Genomic DNA, 11,525 nt, shown 5'->3' with positions numbered 1-11,525 from the left:
ATCATAGCAGCTCCATTTCCAGAAAAAAATAAAAGGAGTAAATACCCAGGTGCACAAAGGGCAGATGTGGATTTCAGCCTCCAAACTGTGGTGACTAGATGCTGACAAACAACATGATTTTTTACTCAGCACACACCTTATTTATCAAGAAACAACTTTCAGAAAGAAGCACTGGAACAGTTCCACTAAACACACACACTACATATTGTTCCCACAGTTAGTTAATTATATAGCTTAGTCAAAAAAACTTGTTATGCTTTGCATTTTACAGAAAGTAGCTACATTTATCAGTGGAACAATATCTTGTAAAACACACCCGCTGATTAGATGTGTCCCCCTTTTAGAGATGAAAGAAAGCTCTGAATTACAAATTTTGGCCACCATCAACCAATCGCTCAGCAATCAAAAGTGAAGGTTCCTAAGAATGAAGATACACAAATGAGAAATTAGCAGGAAAGCATCATAAAAGATCGGTTATGCAAGGGTTTTACTTTTTATTTACAGCAAATATTTTACAAGTAAAAAAAGCTTAACATGGTTCATATTGTGGTTGTGTAAAGATGATACATATGCTTACATCAAACAGGTTTAATTTCCTTGGCACTAACTGAGCCAAACACAAGGATTCAACACAAAAATAAGAAACAGAACATTTATCAGGCAAACTCTACATTAACTGCACACATCTGCGACTGGAGTTTCAGTGCAATCCAAAGAATACAAACAAGCCATCAGGATGGCAAGAACTTTTTCGATGAACATGTTTAACCCCCAAGACAAGTCTGTTTGGAACCACTTCAAAGTTGCTGTACCAAACAGAGTGATTTTAAAGACGTCATTGATGATTAAGACACTGAAAATGCACTCACCATAGTGAAGAATCCCATTATTTTCCCTATTTCTTTCATTTTTCACTCCCACAGCAAACGAGTGTTAAAACACTGTATAGCAGACAAGCTGGATGCAACAGCTGGAGGGTTCTGCCTATCAAGCAAAGTGACTCGCAGCAAGAGACATGCTTTATGGGACAAAACCTATGACAGACAGCCTGTATGGGTTCAAATAAGAAGATCTAAGAATAACAAATGCTGCAGCCTTATCAGCTCTCTTCGTTATAATCAGAATTGTGAGAAAAGCATGGTCCAAATTACTCCAAGTGAATTTAGGCTCACTTATATACAACAAAATTGTCCAGATACATCAACAGTAGTAAACAGAGTTAATGCAGTGTTAAACTTTTTACATTTTAATGACTAGCTATAAAAACAGAAACTAGCATGTTGTAATCTGTTTACATTTCCTGAGCTTAGTTAAATCAAGAAGGAATGAACTTTATAAAAAACCTGGTAAGTCACCAATAAATTAAAAATGTACATAACCACTATAGCTTTAGAAGCCTTACAATGATCAGAGTGAAGCCTGCCTATCTAATACCACAGCCTTTCCTTTCAGACTCCTGTACAGAAACTATACCATTAACTTCACCAGCAATACTGTGATGCAATGGAACTGTAGGTCTTTTATTTCGGTTCTCCAAGTGCCCTTCTAGCAGACTATGCGATAGCCTTTTCTAATGAGATCATAGGAGAGCATTCAAAAACTGCAATCCCCTACTTCCAGTACAAGAAACAATGTTCTCAGAAATGCACTGTGCTGCTGAAATTCAGATTTACTAGCAGCAGTTATTTGGGTGGATTCTCAGCTCCTGCACATAACACTAAATTGGCAGCAGGTTTAATATCCTTGAGGGGAACAAACCAATACAAATCTACACAGAAGTCTGGAGGAAAGACCCTTAGCAATAAAGAATTCATCTTAGCGGTTTCTTTAAAAGCCAATATCATGCATTTGAGAAAAGCACTCGACCTACATGAGTCATACGCATGTTTATTTATGCATGTTTATTTCCTGCATAGAGAATAATGTGTACCTTGGAATAAAATCCAAGTTTTGAGAATAGACTGAGAGTATGGGTATTTGTAATACTGCTATTGGAAGATGAATCCTAACCCAAATGCTCAAATTCAACTGTCTCAAAGGTTTGCAGAGCATGAGCTTTGACAATACAAACTACTTTTTAAAAAATTGTCTGCTTACAGTATGATTTTGAATTCATGGTGTAGATAAAAGAGAGGTAGAAAGGTTTATCTACTCAATATAATTTTCTGTGCAGTATTTATAAAGTATCAGGAAAAAATCTATAGTTTTTTCGTGAAAATGCCAGCTTTTCCCCGAAGACTTATGTAGAATCTCTTCTTGCCACTGAAGTGCTGCAAACTAAGTAACTGAAACCTAGTTCAGAAGAGCTCTTCTTCCCATTAGCCTCACTACATCATTTTTGTTTTCGAGTTCTACTTTTAAGAAGTCATTGCAGATATACTCCTCAGGGCTCAGAAGTATCTAGCAGATACAACCTACCCAACAAACTACATCTACTAGCCAAACAATATCAAGCCTGCTCCTAAAACAAGCACTCACTCTTGCTCTAGTCGCATGATCCCTCTTATGCATGCTGTTGAGAGGGACAGAAGAGGTATGGAAGGCCATATGGCCCTTCCCCCTCTTTGGTGACACCCACAGGTATGAGCATTACCGTTATTCTGGCTGGTAGTAGCTAGAAATCTTCTCTTTCTGCCACCCTCTGCAACAGGGAGACTGATGATGCTTTACTGATGAGTGCTCCTCAAAAAACATAGGGAGGATGAGCTGACCAGGAGAGAGCTTAACAGAAGTAAGATATTTATCTTACCACAATGCTAAGATAAATATCTATCTTTCCCTGGTGTAAGACAAACCTGCAGCACTCCAGCTTTCAAGATTGTCACTAGACAAGGGAGATTGATGACAACATCTTGGCTCCTGCAGCTGCAGTCATCAAGACCATGATCCAGGGTGCAGTGCACTTCCCACTGAGCTGAGAGCCTCGGAGCCAGCAGTACCAGTGGAAGGCAGGTGAGATGCAACAGGGTAGAATCTTGCAAAATGGGCTCCATCCCTGCTCCCTGCTCCCATGGCATTGTGAGAGATGATCTATCTGGATGAGTAGGACCTGCCTGTTCACATTTTGGGGCACATAGGGCTGGAGCTCCACCATTACTTGCGTAGCAGCGACTGTTCAAGGGTGGGATTTGAGCCATGAATGTCAGACTGCTCCGTGGTGACCTTTAATTTTCCCATAGAAATTTAAATAAATTACATTAAATTAAATTCAGCCAAAGCAGATGCTAGCTTATTTACTAAAAAGCTCAGCTTTCTCTTTCTCTCATCTGGTTTAGAGAGAGGCAGCTCTCAGGAGCAGACCTTCACTCTTATTCAGTGCACAAGCACAGTTCAGCAGAGATGGCCCGCGTGACTCTCTGCAGCAGTATCAGTCACAACAAGACCTGGCTGTTCTAAGGGATGCCCAGCAAAGGCATGTGAGCACAGCATCATCACCTGCTTGCTCCCTACACTTCTAGCCTTACCCAGGACTTCTCCCTCCTTCTACATAATCCATATTGGACTTGGAGTGGAAGACAATTCTTTGCTGCCAACGTGGCCTTCTACTGTCATATATTTTAAGTAATCTATGAACTGATTGATATAAAGAAGTATTTACTTCACTTCAGCAAAACAGATGCTGCCCAGCAAATACATAACTTGTCATTAATTTTTGATAGGCTTGGGTAAAGGAAGCTTTTACACAATAACAGGGTCATGTTACAATACAAGTTGGAAATGTCTTCTTTCTTTTGGTTGAGACAACTAATGCTGCTGCACTCAAATAATCAACAGGCATGCTTCTCATTTTTAGCTGTCCTTCTATTTGTCCTTCTATTTGCTCCCTCTCAACAGCATGCCTAAAAGCAGTCACATGAATAAGAGATGTGTTGCTTTAACTCACACATGCTTTATACAAAGTCTATTTTGCCTCCTTTCTTTTGTTCTCTGAAAGCTACTCCCTTCAATTTCATCCTTAAACCACAAGCCACCAAAATTTAAAGAAAAAAAAAAGTACAAACTGAAACTTTATTGCTGGATTATGGGTCAATATAAACTGACCAGGGTCAATGCAAACATAAAATCCGCTTTACAAAAGTGAAGATTGTTTGATTACGTTTGCTGAACATAGTTCTTTTCCTATTCATACAGTTTGAAGACTGAAGATTTGCTGGGAACAAGACACAGCCCACGTCCTTTGGAAGTTAATGGAATTAATAGCCATCATCATCATCCACATCACAGCCATAATCTGAAACACACACAGACAAAGGCATATGAAAATGCAAATATTTCAGACAGATGGAAGATAGAAGAAAAGTATTGCTACTTTCAGGTTATTTTCCTGCTGTGTAACCTGAGTTTTGCCTTAAGCAAGCATTATAAAAAATTATATATTTTCTTAGGGCTAAATAAAAAGGTCTTGCATGTACTTCCTCAGTGAAATAGAAATAGCTATAACCATGTATGTATAAACATCTCTTCTCACTTGTCACTGGACCCTCATATAGGAATACTTGGCATATAAACACATGAAATACTTGGTTTAATTTAGAGGTTAAGGTGATTGAGCCAGATTGTCACAAGTAATTTGGAACATGGTGGCTGACAAGCAGCAGCATACATGTATGAATAGGCACAGTTCTCACCAGACATAGCCACCAAGTAAAAAGCTGGCTCATTTATATTATTCATGGATTTATAAGCTGAAACTGCAAGGGTTCAGATAGCTCAGAGTTCCCATCAACATCAAAGGAGTCAGGCAATGAATCCTGACCAACACATCTAACTCAGATCTCCCTTATCTACTTACTCCTACAGGAACAACTTAAAATTTTGCCCAGAACTTTATCCAGTTTTGTTTTCTCAAACAGTGCAAATACTGGGTGATGTGTGTGTCAGAAGGCATGTCTGTTTTTTTCTAATGTGGCAATTTCTCTTCTGCGTGCTTCTGAAAGCAGTGAAACAGATATTCTCTGCTGCAAAGTTGAATCTACAGACAACTATTACTCTTGAGCATTCAGTAAAGTTAACCTTTATATTCCAAATTCAATATAGAGCAACATTTCATCCAAAGAGTAAAGCAAATGCTCAGAAGCAGAACTAAGTGTAATATATAATAATTTGCGTAGACTCAGTGAAGTTCACCATCTGTAATTCCTGCAGTTATTCCAGGCAGACAGATCTAAAACCCATGAAGAAAACAGTTAGATAGGAGTTATTTGTTCCATTGAGCAGCTCTGAACACCTGCATTTCAATTCTGGGAATACTCCTTTCCTTTTTATTTATTTTTTTTTTAACTCTGATTTTTCAGCTGTTGTCCAGACCAGACAGCGAGTAGTGGAATGTTCTCAGAATGGCTTAAAAATAGTAACATTTACAATGAGAAAAAAGCTCAGTGACCTTTATTCTATTTTTGGGGAGGAGGGTATTAATAAACATAGGCCCACCCTCCCCATATGGGTGCCTTTTCTTGGGAACATTATTCTAATAATAAAGGCAGGCAACAAACTGTTCTTCCTATGGTTCAGCAATTATTTTCCAGTGGAGAAATCAATTTAAAAGCAACAGACACTTTTGTTAAATGTATACATATTGTCCCTGAAAGCTAAATTAATAGTACTGGAAAGATTTTAGCGGTAAATAACATTTCAGCAGGAAACATTTTCCCATCTTGCTTTTTCACAACCCATAATTAGCAGCTCTCATTTAAAAAATATTCCTGTATGTTTTCAAAGCTTAACTTCTAAGGGGAAGTTTTTAATAAAAGATAAATGTGGATGTGTCCAGCTAGGAAAAACTGCAGCAGAGAGGATACTGCCTTTTCCTGCCAGCAGAGAAACTTAATTAAATGAGAGGCTTTGCTGGATAGCCCAAAGAAATTAGCACACATCTGCGTACCATACAGCAAACCGTATGCTATCGATGCAATTTCTGTACTTGGAGAACACTTTCCTCCTAACACTTTCCCCAGAAACAAAGTGTGATGGTTCATTTTGGTTTTAGCTGGACAGCCATGTCCCTAGGGCTCACAGACAACCTGGACATCACTGCAGCCCCAGTTGAGGAGGCAGGCAGGAGCAGGGTGGCTCGGCTTGGGAGGCAACGAGCCCTGAGCACTGCTAACAGAGGGGTTAGTGACCCTGTAATTCCTCAGATCTACATTAATAAACCTAATTCTGCAGAAGGTATAACATATGTTTATTTTAAGAAGCCCTGTGATGAAGATTGTAATTCAGACAGCACCCCAGCTTACCGTTCCCTCCCATTAACTGCAAAGCACTCATGCAGTGATCATCATCATCTTCTATTTCCTCCTCTTCCACCTCTTCATCAGGGTTGTAAGCTACTGGGCCACTCTCCACTAGCACCGCTGCTGGCTTTTCTGAGTCAGGTGCTCCTGCTTGTGCATCTGGAAAGATCACCTGTGAAAAAGAAGGTGTTTTTGTTCAATAATTGTATAAAACATTAGCAGCTTCCAAACTATAACGACAAACTATAAGGACAGCAGAGCTGGAAGCCCATGTCCAGTGCCAGAAGCTTAGTTTTGTTAAGGGATATGCAATTCGCTCAAAGAAACTTTGTCAGAATGAAAGTCAGGCACAAGCATCCAGTTTTCATATAATTCATAGCCAGATTGATGAAATAACCAGAGATATTCTGCTTACAGCAGAAAAGCTGTTCTCTTGGAAGCACAAGGTAAAGAGAAACTTGAGAGTGAAGGCTCTTCAGTAGAGCTCTGTGGGAAAACTTAGAACCTTTTCCTCATTGTGCTTGACTCACATCAAGCCTATTACACAATAACAACATTATTGACACTTTGATGATAGCAAAAATGTACCCTTCAAATCAGAAAAAGTCCAACATGTATTAGTTTTGACAGCTCTGGTTGGATTTATTTGGAGGCACAACGAGCTGTGAAATAAATAGGACTCTTTAGACAGCATTTAACGTGATAGCAGAGCACTAAGCTGATAACACCTGGCAGTACCTGTAACATTACCTATGAAATTCAACCTAATAATGATCTCCAAACATTACCTTGGGAATTGATCACTGACAGGACCTGTTTCGTACATGCACCTCCCCAGCTGCTCCAAGGTTAGGCAGCACACAGCAGGGAGGGAGAGAAAGGGCAACACCAGAAGGAGACAGAGGTGAATTTAGAGAAGGTAACACTGCAGTTCACTAATGACAGATCTGGGAATGGGGCAAGAACCAGCAAGGTGGTCTGGCTCAGCACAGCCAAGTCTCTGGTCTCTCTGGAGCTCTCACCTCCACGTTGTGCTCAGTCTAGGGCTCCACCTTCCTCTCTCATCCAGGGAACAAACACCACAGGAGCCTAATCTCCACCAGCTTTGTTGCAGGGCACTTTTCACCTCTGCTCTGTACTTGGACTGCTTGGAGTTTGTACACTAGAGCCTGGGGTCCAAAAGGCTATCTTCAAGTGGCAACTTGAAGAACACGAAAGGTTAACCATTAGCACTGCTTTGTCACATAAACAATTTTGAGAAGGGTATACTTACAGATACCTGGCACTAGTCAGCAGATATCAGCACGGAGAGTCATCTCTCATAGTAAAGGTGGAAAGGACTGGGACTGCTTCCTTGGGAAGGACAGCAGTGAGGTGCTCCTAACAATGAACGGTCTGAAGGAGACCAGAAACCCCCTACTTCTCTAGTCTCTACCACAAGAAAAGTCCTATTATGCTTTACATTTTAAATTACAGTACACAACTACGTACTGCTGCATCTCCTCCAATTCCATTGGCATTAAGTTCTGATTTGTCACTGTAATTTATTTTTATTTATTTCTTTATAAATGTAATCACTTGGGATGCAACAGCACCCAGGATCCCTGTAACTCCAGGTACTTTAGAGATACACCATAAGAGAAAATCCTTGTACCAGAAAGTTGATAGTCTAATTATTCAGACATCAAAGCTGTTCCTGAACCTGTCATATACCATGACAGTCAACCTAAAGAATCTGCCTGAATTTCTCAAAGTCACCTAAGGGTTTGCTCCAATAACTCATTAATAGGGCAAAAGACACCCATTAATTTTAATAGAAAATGAAGTATTTAGATATTTGGATCACTCAAAGACAGGATTTCATTATTTTTTTAATGCTCAAATTAATGATATTATTTAGAAAAACTTCCCTCCAGTTTATTTTATATTCCCTATCACTGCTTTTGCCTCTAGAGTGATCAAATTGAGTCCATGTAGGTTTTCATTATAAACAGAAATAGACACAAGAGTTTGAGACAAATCAGCATCATAATATATATCAATTTATATGCCTAACAGTATCCATCTGCTCTGAAAAAGTGGGTGAATATAAAGGAGCTACAATTGAGTCATTATTTTTTAAAATTGCACCATGCTAATTAAAATGTGACCTTCTTGTAATTATCATGTCCACTTCCAGACTGCTATACTTCTAAAAATGTGCAGAGTTTTCTAATGAGCATAACGTAAGAAGTGAAAATGTATTTCCCCAGGCAGGATATCAAACTGTTTCTGAAAATCAATGGGTTTTAGTAATTTTAAAAATAAGTCAGTCAAACAACACCTTTAAATAGAACTTCCTGGATTCACTTCCAGACATCCTGGACTTGAGTTTGGCACTTATCTTTATGCATGGAGGGGCAACTGTCAAAGCATGTGAAACATTACCCCAAGGTAATTAACTGGTTCACTTGCAAAAGGGTGTCAGTGTCACGTGTTCATGGGAAACAGAAGGCCAAATATTAGGAAAAGAATTTTTGGTTATTTTATCACACACAAAATGTATATGGCTACTCCGCAAGGTTTGAAAATAACAATGACAGAAAGCAGTGATCGCTGTGACTCTGGTAACAATCACAACCCCTCTTGCAGAAAATGCAGGTGCACAAATCCAGGGAAGCAGTGTTTCTGGTGATGGCCAGCTGGCTGCACAGAAGCAGCATTTTGCATCATCCCCTTTCTCCATGGGGATGGTCCACGTGCTGAGAAACAGGCACAAGCCCTGCTCTCTCCTACTCCTTTTACTCATTTTTTAGAAACTTGCAGGGAGTTTTCTCTTTTTGTGCTGCTTAACCAGGCATTGTGAGGCTGTGCTAATGTTACTGATGGATAAGGAAGGGCAAATCTTGGTTAGATAACAGGCAACCTCAGCTTTGCAGCATTTGCAATAACCAGCTCTCACCAGAGAGACAAGACTTTCATTTCTTTTGCCCATATCTACCATGTAACTGGAGCTAGGCTGAGAAAAGTTTGTAGGAATTTCCAGACTCAAACTGTTGCACCAGGAGAAGTGCTGGATTTACATACCTCTTCAGTGGCAGCCTTTTTAGCAGGCTGTGTTGAAATCAAGGGTCTCAACCTGCAAAGAAGGAAAGAAGAAATGGTCACTATCAGAAAAGTTCCACCATGCACAAGAGAGTGGCACGGAGTACTCACTCTCCAAACACTGAAAGCATTTTGCTAGCGTTATGTTGTGCAATTACTTTTTAAAAGATATGAGATAAAGAGAGGAGAGCCACAGACTCCACAATAATTAATACGCACATTCCCTTGTAAGTGTCTGCCCCAGTTTGGGATAATAAGAAAAGATGCCTGTCAAGAAGAACAGTAGCAAAACCTCATCTCAATCTGCAGCCACAGCTCAACCTGAAGGTCCTTGAAATAGGTGGATTTGTCACATATCACAAAAGTCAAGACTCAACAGGTTTTTTTAAAGAATGCAGACATGGCAAAAGTGAGCCACGCTCTGAATTACCCAGCACCACTCTGCAACTACTTCCCCGCATCTGACGATATCCTGAGATATACATGCAGGATATCATAATCATCGCAGGTGAAATTCTAACCTCCAGCTACAGAAATCATCATCAAAAACAAGGGGACCCGGCATACCTTGAATGAAAATTGATAGAAACTGAACATAAACATCTTTAAAAATTCTGCATCAGATAGGAAAAACACCAGTATAATTAGGGAGAAAAGATGGCTTAGTATTACTCTACAGCTAAGTGTTAAATATTGTTCTTTCTGAAAAACATCTCATAGCCTGTTGCCTCCTTAGGGCCGTGACGGCTGTTCTCAATCCATCATTTAGTGCTGCTTTCTGGTCTCTCCTCCTTATCTAGACGTATCTAGTCACAAAGACGATGACTTGCTTTCTATCGAAACACTGCTCAGACAGCTCCTCAAGTAAGTCTTTTAACTAAATCTAGGCAAACAACTTAATGAATACCAATTTATGCCTCCAGAGATACAGTCTTTTATGATAAGCAGTATCTTTCTTCTCATTTTCCTATTAGTCATTCCTCCCTGTTAACACACAGATAATAGCTGTTTTCCTGCTTATTTCTTTATTTCAAATAATCAGCAGGAGGAAACAAAACCCCAGAGAATGAACAGGGAAGAGTCAAATCATTATCTCTGACGGAGACAACAATATTAAAATATAAGATATTGACTAAGCTCCAAAAAGGTTCAGAAAACGGTCATCTCTGAAATGCTTTGCAAGACCTGAAAGGCACTTTGGCAACCGAAGTAGTCCAAGGTGCCTTCTTAGTGTAGATCTAAACAAGATGAAGCCACTGGAATGCATCAGGAGCTGTACCACTGAAGAGTCCACATTGTTCTGCTACAGTTACTCGTCATCTTGTTATATTTCATAATTTTCAAAAATATCAAGAAAGAGATATACTCTTGACCCACATAAACTACCTATTACTTACAAATCCTGGTAGACCTCTGGGCTTAGAGAGAATCTGTCTGAAGGAATGGACGCACTCCTCCCTGTGTGCCTGGCCTTCTCTTTCCTTTATCTAATTTGAATGGCAGTTTCCACAGAATCATAGAATGGTTTGGGTTGGAAGGGACCTTTGAAGGTCCTCTAGGCCAACCCCCCTGCAATGAGCAGGGACATCTTTAACTCTATCAGGTTGCTCACAGCACTGTCCAGCCTGACCTTGCTCTCTGAGCAACCTGTGCCAGTGTTTCACCACTCACATTGTAAAAATTTCTTTGTTATTTCCTAAAATTTGAGACTACCTACCTACCGTCAACCACTGTTTTCCAAAAGTCACCCTTTTTAGATGCTTACAAACACACAAATGCAGCAATGTCAAAAGGTTATGGAGCTGAAGGATGCTAATTACCAAACAGGTTCTATTTCATTGACATAACTAAAAAAAACCAACAAGGATAAGAAATGAAGGACCTTTAATTTTAAACCAGTAGTAGTGATTATTGCAATTAGCATCGTACCAAAGATAGCACCTACTTCCCCTGCTACCAAAAGACATCAGACCACCCTGGAGGACCTGAAATCTTTCCTCCCCCCAATTAAAATCAAGCTGTTGAGCAAGACTCACAAGGTAATCAGAAACTGCTGACATTTCTTTTAGAGCAAATTATACATGTGCTCACACAGTGAAGAAAACAATCATAGCTATAGGAAGCAAAGAGTAAACATTCTAGTTTTATTTTAATTAAAATGGTCCCCTAATGAAAATAAAAAGATTCAGGCTTATTTGCAAACTTTAG

The 11,525-nt window shown here is 39.6% G+C and overlaps 1 protein-coding gene across 1 annotated transcript in view; it reads right to left on the bottom strand.

The window, feature by feature from the left end:
• Positions 1–470: 470 nt before the first annotated feature.
• The window catches only part of BRF1 (BRF1 general transcription factor IIIB subunit), a 180,492-nt gene continuing 169,437 nt past the window's right edge, over positions 471–11,525 (bottom strand). Inside the window, exons 16-18 of the mRNA XM_069858918.1 lie at positions 9,300–9,351; positions 6,237–6,405; positions 471–4,231 (exon numbers count right to left, since the gene is read on the bottom strand). Coding sequence (XP_069715019.1) covers positions 4,194–4,231; positions 6,237–6,405; positions 9,300–9,351 — 259 coding nt within the window. The 3' untranslated portion in view covers positions 471–4,193. The remainder of the gene's footprint in view (positions 4,232–6,236; positions 6,406–9,299; positions 9,352–11,525) is intronic.

This window comes from Phaenicophaeus curvirostris, chromosome 5, assembly GCF_032191515.1.
Source record: "Phaenicophaeus curvirostris isolate KB17595 chromosome 5, BPBGC_Pcur_1.0, whole genome shotgun sequence".
In the NCBI taxonomy this organism is placed as follows: Eukaryota; Metazoa; Chordata; class Aves; order Cuculiformes; family Cuculidae; genus Phaenicophaeus; species Phaenicophaeus curvirostris.
Note: the sequence above shows the minus strand (reverse complement) of the source record. Positions and strands in the feature narration are given on the sequence as shown.